Source organism: Meles meles, chromosome X, assembly GCF_922984935.1.
Source record: "Meles meles chromosome X, mMelMel3.1 paternal haplotype, whole genome shotgun sequence".
Taxonomy (NCBI): Eukaryota; Metazoa; Chordata; class Mammalia; order Carnivora; family Mustelidae; genus Meles; species Meles meles.
In genome coordinates, this window is record NC_060087.1 from 60,229,876 (window position 1) to 60,242,735 (window position 12,860).

Here is a 12,860-nt window from a genome sequence, read left to right on the forward strand (position 1 = left end):
GTCTATTTGTCTATTTTTTTTAAGTAATCTGTACACCCAACATGGGGCTCCAGTTCACAACCCAGAGATCAAGAGTCTCATGCTCTTGGCTCAAGTGAGCCAGCCAGGCACCCCTATTTGTCTATTCTAGAAGCTTATCACACTTTTATATAGTAATTTTATGTTGGGTAGGCAAGTCTTCCCTTATTTCTTTTTTCTATCTTTTAAAGGTTTCTTGTCTTTTTCTGTGTATTCTTTCAGATAAACTTTAGAATCAGCTTGTCTGGTATTCCTACCCTAGCCCCCCTCCAAATCCCAATGAGATTGTTATGGAAATTTGTAGTTATTTGAAATTTTTTTCAATTATGAAGCCTCTCATTCAGGAATATTGTGCATCTATCTATTTTTCAGATCTTCATACATACAGCCTTCAGCAATATTTTGTAGTTTTATTCATGTAAATGTTTTGTACATATCTTTTTTGTGTGATTTTATTTTTAAATAATCTCTACATCCAACGTAGGGCTTGAACTTAAAACCCTAAGGTAAGAGTCAGATGCTCTACTGGCTGAGCCTCACAGGCACCCCTTTTTGTACATTCATTGTTACTTCTGTCATTTTTTTCCACTACTGTGAATGGGATCTTTTTCCCCATTATATTTTCTTTTTATTATTATGTGGTTTTTTTTGTTTTTAAAGATTTTATTTATTTAGGGGCACCTGGGTGGCTCAGTGGGTTGAAGCCTCTGCCTTCAGCTCGGGTCATGGTCCCAGGATCCTGGGATCAAGCCCTGCATCTGGCTTTCTGCTCAGCAGGGAGCCTGCTTCCAACTCTCTTTGCCTACCTCTCTGCCTACTTGTGATCTCTACCTGTCAAATAAATAAATAAATAAATAATCTTTTTAAAAAATATTTTATTTATTTATTTGACAGAGAGCGATCAATAGAGCGAACACGAGCAGGGGGAGTGGGAGAGTGAGAGAAGCAGACTCTTCACTGAGCAGGGAGCCCGATATGGGCCTTGATCCCAGGACCCTGGGATCATGACCCAAGCTGAAGGCAGATTCCTAACAACTGAGCCACCCAAGTGCCTGTCCCCATTATATTTTCAAATGGATATTTTTATATAGAAAAGTTTTTGTATAGAGAAGTTATTGATTTCAAACAAACTCTTTTCCTGTTTAATTTTAATTATTTCTCAGGGCATCTGGGTAGCACAGTGGGTTAAGTCTCTGCCTTCGGCTCAGGTCCTGGGATGGAGCCCTGCATCGGGCTTTCTGCTCAGCGGGGAGCCTGCTTCCCTCTCTCTCTCTATCTCTGCCTGTCTCTCTGCCTACTTGTGATCTCTCTCTCTCTCTGTGTCAAATAAATAAATAATCTTAAAAGAAATTTTTAAAAATTATTTCTCAGTTGATTTTCTTAGATTATATAGCCTATGTAAAGAAGAACATTTTATGACTCTTTCTTTACAATATTTATAACTTTTATCTTCTTTTGTCTTAATGTTTTCACTAGAACCTGCAGAGCAATGTTGAGTAGTAGTATTTGCAAAAAGAGGTAAATATTCTTGATTTGTTCTGACTTTAAGGTGAATGCCACTAATATCTTACTATTGAGTATGATTGCAGTTGTTATACTCTTTATCAAGTTATAAATGCTCCTGTTCCTAGCCTACTGAGAAAATATTTTTAAAGTACTACAAACACAAGCTAAAAAATTCACATAATACAAAAGCATATGTGAAGAGTTGCCCATCTCTATTCCCCAGTTTCCCAGTTCCCTTACTGAGAAGCAATTCCTATTAACAATTTTTATGTGAACTACCAGAAATGAATCAATGCATATATAAGAATATATGTGAAAAATATATATTTGACTGTGTTATTTTTTATACAGAGTGTCATACTATAAACACCTTCTAAATACTATGGGGTTTTTTTGTTGTTGATAAATCAGTTGTCAGTCTTTTCTTTGTAGGTAATCTATCTTTTCTTTTTAGCTTTTTTCCCCTGCTTTCATTATGGAAAATTTCAAACATACAAGAGTAAAGAGAATAGTATACTGTATCCCCATGTACCTGTCACTGAGCTTCCGTGATTATTAACTCACGGCCAGTCTTGTTTTATCTATATTCCCCTAACCCCTGCTCCCCCAGCTGCACACCAAGGTTATTCTGAAGCAAATATCAGACATTGTATTACTTCCTTTTATCCATAAACATTTTGATATGTATCTCTTAAACATAAGGACTTTCATTAAACATTGGAATAAAACCATCACAATTCTTTTTTAAAAGATTTTTATTTATTTATTTCACAGAGAGAGAGGGAACACAGGCAGGGGGAGCAGGAGAGGGAGAAGCGGGCTTCCTGCCAAGCAGGGAGCCAGATGTGGACCTCGATCCCAGGACCCCGGGATCATGACCTGAGCCGAAGGCAGACGCTTAATGACTGAGCCACCCAGGTGCCCATCATCATAATTCTTTAATTATCATCAAATGTTACAGTCACTGTTCACATTTTCCTGATTGTCTCATAAACATTTATGTGTTTATTTTGAGTTTGTTGTCAAGGATTGTCAGGCTCCAAATGAGGACTATACATTGCAATTGGTTGACGTTTCTTAAATCTCTTAATCTATAGGTGTCCCTTCCTTCTCCCCCTCCTTTTTTTTCCTCCCATGGGATTTATTTGTTGAAGAAACTGTGTTGCTCATCCTGTAGTGCTTCCTATAGAATGAATTTTAGTGATTGCATCCCTGTGGTGGTGTTCCCTTGTTCTTTTTATTTCCTAATATAGATTAGATCTAAAGTTTGATTAGATTTAGATTCAGGTTCTATTTTTTCCCTCTTTTGGGGGGCAAGAATATGTCATAGGTAGTATTGTATACTTTTATAAGTAGATACCAAGTCTCTTGCTCCTTTTAAGGTATTCTCTTTGGTGTTCTGAAGTTTCACTATAACCTGTCTGGGTACAGATTTCTTTCATTGTTTCTTTTTTCTGTTTGGGATTCCAGATATTGGAGATTGGCATCTTTCATCAATTCTCAGCTATTTTTTCTTCAAATCCTGCTGTTTTCTCTCTTCTTCACCTGAACTCCAGTTGGACATCACCTGTAAGGATGGGGCCTTTCCAACTTGGGCTGTGGGGATGGGGGCTATTGGGTGGCTCAGTTGGTTAAGCATCTGACTCTTGGTTTTGGCTCAGGTCATGATCTCATGGTGGTGGGATCGAACCCATATTGGGCTCTGTGCTCAGCACGGGAGAGGGAGAGTTTCTGCTTCAGAGTCTCTCTCCTTCTCCCTCCCACTCAATCTCTCTCAAATAAGTAAATAAATAAATACATAAATCTTTATAAATAAATAGACTTAAGCTGTAGGCCACCAGAAATCAGATAACTTCAGAGCAAAAGTCTGTTCAGCACTTACCCAGCAGAGTTGCAGTTATTCATTGTTTCCTCTACTCTCAGTGTACCATATATATGTGTATGGATATATACATATATATATATATATATATATATACATATATATATATATATATACATAGTGACATATATATGTCACTATACACACTTAAAAATATATCTTGAAATTTATTCCATATCACTGTATAATGTACCTCATTCCTTTTTTTCATGTATTGAGGTATATAACTTATATTTTAGTAAAATGCATGTATCATAAATATATATATATATTTTTAAAGATTTTATTTATTTATTTGACAGGCAGCAATCACAAGTAGGCAGAGAGGCAGGCAGAGAGAGAGAGAGAGAGAGGGGAAAGCGGGCTCCCTGCTGAGCAGAAAGCCTGATGGGGGCTCAGTCCCATGATCCTTACATCATGACCTGAGCTGAAGGCAGAGGCTTAACCCACTGAGCCACCCAGACACCCCAAGTATATATTTTTATATGTGTATACATTTATGTAAAAGCCCCCACCCAGGTCTAAATACAGAACATTTCTAGCACCACAGAAGGCTGACTCCTTTTAAGATTTTATTTATTTATTTCAGAGAGAGAAAGTGTGTGTGTGTGTGTGTGTGTGTGTGTGTGTTTGTGTGTGCGCGTGTGTGCACGAGGAGGGGAAGGAGCAGAGAGAGAGGGACAAGCAGACTCTGCACTGAGTGTGGAGCCTGACGTGGGGCTTGATCCCACAACCCTGAGATCATGACCTGAGCCAAAATCAGAGTCAGGCCTTTAACTGACTAAGACACCCAGGTGCCCCGTGTATTATTAGTTTTAATAAATAATGCCAAATTGCCTTCAAAGAGGATGTATTATATTAAATAACAATATACATGAGGGCCTATTTCCCACCATCTTTGCCAACTATTAAATATTTTTGTCTTTGCCAATCTGACAGGTAACAAATAGAAACATGTAGTTAATACAGATTTTAACTAAAAATACATGCACATGGTTAAGAAAATTCAAGCTATATAAAAGGATATACAGTGAAAGTTATATATTACCCCTACTCCTAGTCCCTTGTTCCCCTGGTTCTCTTTCCAGAGACTACCACTAGTCTCAGTTTCTCATGAATCTTCCAGATACATTCTGTGCAAATCATGCATATGCAAGTATAAATGGGTGTATGTATGTGTACATGTGTTTGAGTATCTCTATCTGGCAGATATTTTGATGAAAACAAATTTACCTTCCCCCTTCTCCTTAAAAATCTTATCTATATCTATATACCTATATCCATTTCTTCTCCCTTTTGTTCACAAATGGCAGCAGGCTATTCACTCTGCTTTTTTTCACAACATATCTTTGAGATTGTGTCATAATAATACATTTACAGCTGCCTTTTCTTTTTTATGATTATATCATTTATTTGACCAGTTCCAGGCATTTTCATTGTTTTCAATATCTTGTTATTACACGTGGTCTCCTTTGTAATATAATATAATAATAATTGAAATGTGTAATACACACTTATTTGTATACATCTGCCAGTATATTTATAGGATAAATTCCTAGAAGTATGGTTCCTGGATCAAAGTGGTTAGTGGCCAATGTGATTCCCTGCCCAAATTCCATTCTACATCTTCCCCATTGTTTAGTGCTCATAAAATTTGAAGGGGTGGAATTGATCTCGGCTCCAGCTTCTGGCTGAGGGGCACCACCCTCCTAACCCAATCAGGGTAAACCCATCCCTTAGTGATTGGTTCTGACTATCCAGGTCATAGCCAATGAATGCAAACCATTCTCCTGTCAAGGAGATTGTTCAGGAATGGGCCATTGGCCCAGCTCAAGTAAATGAAATGGTAGAGGATGTTTGTTGAAGTATATGGGAGAAGGTTTTGGTTTTGGTTTTGTTCTTTGCTCTTCTGAGACAGATAATAAGCCAGTTTTGTCTTTTCTTTTGGACAGTGTGGTGTGGCTGATGTGGAGCCTTCTAATGCTACAGCCCTTTTGCTACCAGGAAGGAAGTCAAATTTATGATGAAGCTCACACTTTGGAAGAGAGATATGACAGAAGGAAATTAGGTCCTTGGTGATATTTTTGATCCATGGAATCAAATCAACTGCAAAGTTCTCTCACCCGCTGGAATTTATGTATGAACCAATAAATTCTCTTTATTGTTTAAGCCTATTAGAGTTAGGTTTTCTGTTAACACTAAAAAGGCATACATACTTTAAAAGTTTTTGATAAGTTGCCTTCCAAAAGTTATACCAATTTATAATGCCAGTAACATAGTACAAGAGTGTCTGTTTTGCCCCACTCTTGCCAAAACAATGTATTGTCAAATTTTCTGATAATTGCCATTTTTACTGGAAATGAGTGTTATTGTGTTTTTAAACAGTCTTTTTATCATGAGTAAGGTTAAGCATCTTTCTAATGTTTCAGATTCACATGTATTTCCTTTGTGTGTCCATGAATATAGGTATATATTGCCCATGTCCTCTGCCTAGTTTTCTATTTCTCTTTTTCTTACTGCTTTGTAGAAGCTTTTTGTATACTAAGTAGAAAATCAGGCCTTTGTCAGATGGGTTGTAATATATTTTCAGAGTTTCTCCTTTGGCTTTTGACTTTACCTTTGTTTTCTATTTTTTTATTTGCTTTTATTCTATGCAGCATTTTTCTCCCAGGCCATAAGTTTTTGTTTCTTCAATTTCTTCTGTGATACCTCTTTCTTCTGTGCAACCTCCTCTTCTGGTTTAGGAGCAATCTTCTCTTTTTCAGTAACAATCATCTCGATGTGGCTGTGACAACTCATGTACAGGTTATTCAGCCATGAGCCCTGTAAATTCTACACTGCATCTTGGGGGCTTTGTTCACCTGGATGTGCCCAATGACCAGAGAATCTACATCTAAACCCTTAAGTTCAGCTTTACTCTCTCATTTTTAAGCATGTGCAGTAAAAACTCAGCACTCTTCTTGGGCCACCGACTCTGTGCCCAGCACACTGTTTGGCCTGGGCACACCTACCAACTCCACCATTGTAGTAAGGGAATGGCACACACTGCTTCTGCAAATTGACGTCTTTCAGGTACTTGGTGGCTTTTTGGATATGTATACACTTGCCAGCCTGGGCAGTTTCACGTGTGTTATTAAAGAGAACACAGAGATTTGAACCTCTTGATTTGCATGATTTCATAGGGTCTTCGGGGTCAAGCAAATAGCGAACCGTTTTCAGAGGTCACCTCAGGGTGCTTAGGGGAAGAGGAAGAGCAGTGGCTCCTGGGAGAATTCATGAGAACTCAATCTCCTATTTTCATTTTTTAAAGATTTTATTTATATATTTGACACAGAGAGAGAGAGAGATAGTAAGTGAAGGAATGCAAGCAGAGGGAATGGGAGAGGGAGAAGCAGGCCTCCCACTGAGCAGGGAGCCTGACGTGGGCCTTGATCCCAGGACCCTGAGATGATGACCTGAGCTGAAGGCAGATGCTTAACAACTGAGCCACCCAGGCACCCCTATTTTATATTTTTTAGTGGCCAAATATGTATAACATGAAATTTACCATTTTATTTTTTTAATTTTTGAAAGATTTTATTTATTCATTTGAGAGAGAGAGAAAGCACAAACAGGGGTTGGGGGAGAGGCTGAGGGTAAAGGAAAAGACTCCTTGCTGAACAGGGAGCCCCATGTAGGGCTCAATCCCGGGACTCTGGAATCATGACCTGAGCAGAAAGCAGATGCTTAACTCACTGAGCCACCCAGGTGCCTCATGCTTGTGTGATTTTTATTCTTTTTTATGTTAATGTGGTGTATCACATTGATTGATTTGCATATGTTGAACCGTCCTTGCATCCCAGGGATAAATCCCACTCGGACATGGTATATGATCCTTTTAATGTGCTGTTGAAATAAGTTTCCTAAGATTTTGTTGAGGATTTTTACATCCATGTTCATCAGGGATATTGGCCTGTAGTTGTCTTTTCTTATGGAGTCTTTGTCTGGATTTGGTATCAGAGTGATGCTGGCCTCATAGAGTGAATTAGGAAGTTTCCTCCTCTTCAGTTTTTTTTTTTGGAAGAGTCAGAGAAAGACTGATGTTAATTTTTCTTTAAATATTTGGTTGAATTCACCAGTGAAGCCATCTAGTCCTGAGCTTCTCTTTGTTGGGAACTCTTTACTGTTTCAAATCCTTACTACTCACAGGTCTTTATGGATTTTCTACTTTTTCCTGGGTTGGTTTTGGTAGATTGTGTGTGAAAGGGACATATTTGTTTCCTCTACCAAATGAATACTTCTGTATTCCAACTGTGTGGGTGTTTTTCCCACACCAAGCAATTATCCACATCTCTCTGCAGACACCAAGTGTTCTGTACTTTAACTCGATTCTGACACTGTCTCCTGGAGATAGCATTGTATCCCACAGGTTAAGGGCTCAGTCCCACAAGTCTCCCCCCACTTCAGATGCAAATTGCAAGTCCAGGTTGTCATTTGTGCTCCTGACTGACTAGCTACATATCGGGGGTCCCCATAACCCTCTCCTTATATTTGATAATTTGCTGGAACAGCTCACAAAACCCGGGAAAACAGTTAACTTACTAGATTACCAGTTTATTATAAAAGGATGAAACTCAGGAAGAGCCAGATGGAAAGATACAGAAATGTGTAAGGGAAGTGGTGTGGAGCTTACGTGCTTTCCTTGGGTATGTTTCCCTCTCAGCACCTAAACATGTTCACCAGCCTGGGAGCTCTCTGAACCTCTTCAGTTCGGATTTTTATGGAGACTTCATTACATAGCCATGATTGATTACATAATTGGCCATTGGTATGTCTCCAGCCTCTCTCCTTTCCATATTCTCTATATACATCGTTGGTTCTCCTGGCTACCATACTCATCCTGAGGCTATCCAGAAACCCCCAGCTACAAGTCTTTTTTTTAAAGATTTTATTTATTCATTTGATAGACAGAGATCACAAGTAGGCAGAGAGGCAGGCAGAGAGAGAGGAAGGGAAGCAGGCTCCCTGCTGAGCAGAGAGCCCGATGCGGGGTTCAATCCCAGGACTCTGGGACTGTGACCTGAGCTGAAGACAGAGGGTTTAACCCACTGAGCCACCGAGGAGCCCCTCCCAGCTATAAGTCTTATGTTTTATGGTTTTGTTCAAGTTTTTGTCTCTGCAATGACCAGTCTAGTTGTACTATCCATTATTGAAAATGGAGTATTGAAGTCTCCAACTTATTATAGAACTGTCTATTTCTCCTTCAGCTTTGTTAGTATCTGCTTTATATATTTTAGGGTTCTGTTCTTAATGTTTAAAATTGTTATATATTCTTGCTGGATCAAACATTTTATCATTATATAATGTCATTTTTTGTCTTGTAATCTTTTTATATTTAAAGCCTAATTGTCTCACAGTAATATAGTTACCCCTGTGCTGTTTTGGTTACTATTTTCATGGAACATATTTTTAAATCCTTTTAGTTTCAACCTCTTTATGTTTTTATGTTTAAAGTGAGTTTCTTATAGACAGCATATAGATTCTGATCCTCTTTTTAAAATCCAATTTAGGGGCTCCTGGGTGGCTCAGTTGGTTAAGTGTCTGCCTTCAGCTCAGGTCATGAGCTCAGGGTCATGTTTAAAAACTCATTTTTAAGCATGTGATCGAGCCCTGCATCAGGCTCCCTGCTTGGCGTGGAACCTGTTTCTTCCTCTGCTGCTCCCTCTGCTTGTTTTCTCTCTCTCTCTCTCTGTCAAATAATCTTAAATCAAATCAAATCAAATCTGGCAAGCTCTGCCTTTTACCAGGAGAGTTTAAACCATCTACATTTAATGTGAGTACTTATAAAGAGAAATTTACTTCTGCCATTTATCTATCTGTTTTCTTTTTTCCCACCTAACCCCCACCACTTTGGTAACTAAAAGTTTGTTCTCTATAGCTAAGAGTCTGTTTCTTGGTTTGTTTCTCTCCTTTTTTTTTCCTTTGCTAGTTTGGTTTGTTTCTTAAATTCCACATATGAGTGAAATTGTATGGTATTTGTCTTTCTCTGACTTATTTCGGTTAGCATTATGTTCCCTAGCTCCATCCTTGTTGTTGCAAATGGCAAGATTTCATTCTTTTTTATGGCTGAATAATATTCCACTGTATATAAAAGGAGGGAAGCTGGTAAAAGAAAAGGTGGTCTGCATTTCATCTGTCCCTTGAATTCAATTAGTTATGTATCAAATCATTCTGAAGACCTGTGAATTCAACCTGAAGTCTAAAAAAAGAATTACTGCAATTCTGCAGATAGAAAAGTGACCACTTTTTGCAAGAGTGGTGAAAGGAGTCTTCAGGAAGCAAAGGCCACATAGAGAAACCCAAAGCAACTTACACTGAACCTGCACCCTTGGCAAGGGGTGATGCAACTCCACCCAGGCAAAGACAACTGAGAATCAGTGTAACAGGCCCCTCCCCCAGAAGACCAGCATGAACATCAGTCAAATAACAAGTTTATGGATCACTCAGAACTGAAAAACTCCTGCACTAGGGAAAAATAGTATATAGAATTTGGGGTTTTTTCTCATGAGTCTATTGTCTTTCAGTTTAAAATTTTCTTTTTCTTTTTCAGTTTTTTTTTCCCCTTGGCAACTAGTTTCTCATTTTGTCAACTTTCTGTTTTTAAGTCTTTTTAAATTTTCATTTGTACATTTAATAGATATATTCTTCATTTGGTCTTCCTTTAACTATACACATATATACTTTTTCTTTCTTTATTTGGGATTTAGTGTCTTCTAACAAACAGACCAAAATATACCCAGGACCAAGTGGATCACCCTGTTTTGTCCACCTGTGAGATTATAATCTCTCTTTCTCCCTTTTTCTTTCTTTTCTGTTTTGGTTTCTGACCTTTTCAGATTTGTCTACTGTGTATTTCAGTGGTATCATGATAGACATTTTTTTATTTTGTTCCTTTGTTCATCTATTCTTCTCTGGACAAAATGACTAGAAGGAGAAATTCACAGTAAAAGAAAGAACCGGAAGTAACAGTCCCCACCATAGATCTAATTGATATGGATATAAGTGAAATGTCAGAAATTGAATTCAGGATAATGATTATGAAGTTACTAGCTGGGCTTGAAAAAAGCATAAAAGACTAGAGAATCTCATAGTGCAGAAACAAAATCTAATCAGGCTGTAATAAAGAACTATTTAACTGAGATGCAGTCCAAAATGGTTGCTCTAACAGCTAGGGTAGGTGAGGTAGAAGAGAGAGTCAGTGACATAGAAGACAAAATGGTGAGAAGGAAGGAAGCTGAGGAAATGATGGAAAGGAAGGAAGCTGAGAGAAGGCTTTGAGAAATTGGTGATACCATAAAGCAAAAGAGTATTAGAATTATTTCGGTCCCAGGTGCATGTGGGTGGCTCAGGTTGTGGTCCTGAGGTCCCGGGAACAGGCCCTGCATCCAGCTCCCTGCTTAGTGGGGTGTATTCTTCTCCCTCTCCCCACTGGTGCTCACTCTCACTCTCTCTTTCAAATAAATAAAATCATTTTTAAAAAGATGTTATTTATTAATTTGCTTAACAGAAAGAGACAGTGAGAGAGGGAACACAAGCAGGGGGAGTGGAAGAGGGAGAAGCAGGCTTCCCATCCAGCAGGGAGCCTGTCGCAGGGCTTGATCCCAAGGCCCAGGGATCATAACCTGGTCCAAAGGCAGATGCCCAATGACTGAGCCACCCAGGCACCCCAAATAAATAAATAAAATCCATTAAAAATAAAAAAAAAAAAGAACTGGGCACCTGGGTGGCTCAGTGTGGTGAGCCTCTGCCTTCGGATCAGGTCATGATCTTAGGGTCCTGGGATCGAGTCCCACATCAGGCTCTCTCCTCATGGGGGAGTCTGCTTCCTCCTTTACTCTCTCTGCCTGCCTCTCTGCCTACCTGTGATCTCTCTCTGTCAAATAAATAAATAGAATCTTAAAAAAAAAAAAAAAGAATTGTCGGGCTCCCAGAGGAAGAAGAAAGAGAGGGACAGAAGATATATTTGAGTAAATCATAGCTGAGACCTTCTCTAAGCTGGGAAAGGAAACAGGCATTCAGGGCCAGGAGGTACAGAGAACCCCCTTCAAAATCAATAAAAATAATCAGCATGCCAACATATAATAGTGAAGCTTGCAAATTTCATAGATAAAGAGAAAATCTTGAAAGGAGCTCAAGACAAGAGGTTCTTAACGTATAAGGGTAGGAACATCAGACTGGCAGCAGACCTATCCACAGAGAACTGGCAGGCCAGAAATGGCTGGCATGATATATTCAGGGTACTAAATGAGAAAAACATGCAGTCAAGGATACTTTATCCAGCAAATCTGTCATTCAGAATGGAAGGAGAGATAAAGAACTTCCAGGACAAACAGAAATTGAAAGAATTTGTGATTACTAAACTGCAACTACTTAAATTTTTTTAAATATTTTATTTTTATTTATTTGACAGAGAGAGAGAGCATGAGCAGGGAGAGCAGCAGGCAGAGGGAGATGGAGAAGCTGACTCACCGTTGAGCAAGTAGTCCGATGTGGGTCTCGATCCCGGGACCCCGGGATCATGACATGAGCCAAAGGCTGTTACTTAACCAACTGAACCACCCAGGCACCTGATACAAGAAATATTAAAGGGGATCCTATAAATGAAGAGAGACTCCAAAAGTAGTATATACCCCAAAGAAGCAGAGACAATCTACAGAAACAAGGACTTTATAGGTAATACAATGGTCTCTTTCATTAGTTACTCTGAATGTAAATGGGCTATAAACTCCAATGAAAAGACACAGGATATCAGATTGGATAAAAAAGCAAGACCCATCCATATGCTGTCTACTTGAGGCTCATTTTAGACCTAAAATCACCTCCTGATTGAAAGTGAGGGGGTGGAGAACCATTTGTCAGGCGTAACTGACAACAAAAGAAAGCTGGGGTAGCAATCCTTATATCAGACAAATTATATTTTATTCTTTTTAAAGATTTTATTTATTCATTTGACAGAGAGAGGGGGAGAGAAACCACAAGCAGGGGGAGAAGACAAGTGAGAGGGAGAAGCAGACTCTCCACCGACCAGGGAGCCTGATGCAGGGCTTGATCCCAGGACCCTGGGATCATGACCGGAGATGAAGGCAGATGCTTAACAGACTGAGCCACCTAGATGCCCCAGATAAATTATATTTTAAACAAAAGACTATACTAAGGGATAAAGAGGGGCACTGTGTCGTACTTAAAGGGACTATCCAGCAAGAAGATGTAAAAATTATAAACATTTATGCTTGTAACTTGGGAGCAGACAAGCATATAAATCAATTAATAACAAAATGTGGCTCAGTGGGTTAAGGCCTCTGCCTTCGGCTCGGGTCGTGATCCCAGGGTCCTGGGATCAAGCCTCACGTTGGGCTCTCTGCCCAGCAGGGAGCCTGCTTCCTCTGTCTCTGCCTGCCTCTCTGCCTACTAGTGA

At 39.1% G+C, this 12,860-nt stretch overlaps 1 protein-coding gene and 1 pseudogene across 6 annotated transcripts in view; one reads left to right on the forward strand and one right to left on the reverse strand.

Annotated features, from left to right (window-relative positions):
• The window catches only part of ITGB1BP2 (integrin subunit beta 1 binding protein 2), a 33,731-nt gene extending 21,609 nt beyond the window's left edge, over window positions 1–12,122 (forward strand). For 2 of the 6 annotated variants that reach the window (XR_006816830.1, XR_006816831.1), the window contains 3 exons: window positions 2,995–3,093; window positions 5,359–5,543; window positions 11,856–12,122. Coding sequence is in view for 3 of the 6 variants with exons in the window: in XM_045994911.1 (XP_045850867.1) it covers window positions 2,995–3,093; window positions 5,359–5,430 (171 nt within the window). In the remaining 3 variants the exon portion in view is untranslated. Of the gene's footprint in view, window positions 1–1,494; window positions 1,537–2,298; window positions 2,333–2,994; window positions 3,094–5,358; window positions 5,568–11,855 lie in introns of those variants that run through there. The other 4 variants (XR_006816832.1, XM_045994911.1, XM_045994914.1 and 1 more) reach the window with 4 other exon arrangements.
• LOC123934661 lies at window positions 6,012–6,628 on the reverse strand (annotated as a pseudogene).
• Window positions 12,123–12,860: the final 738 nt, after the last annotated feature.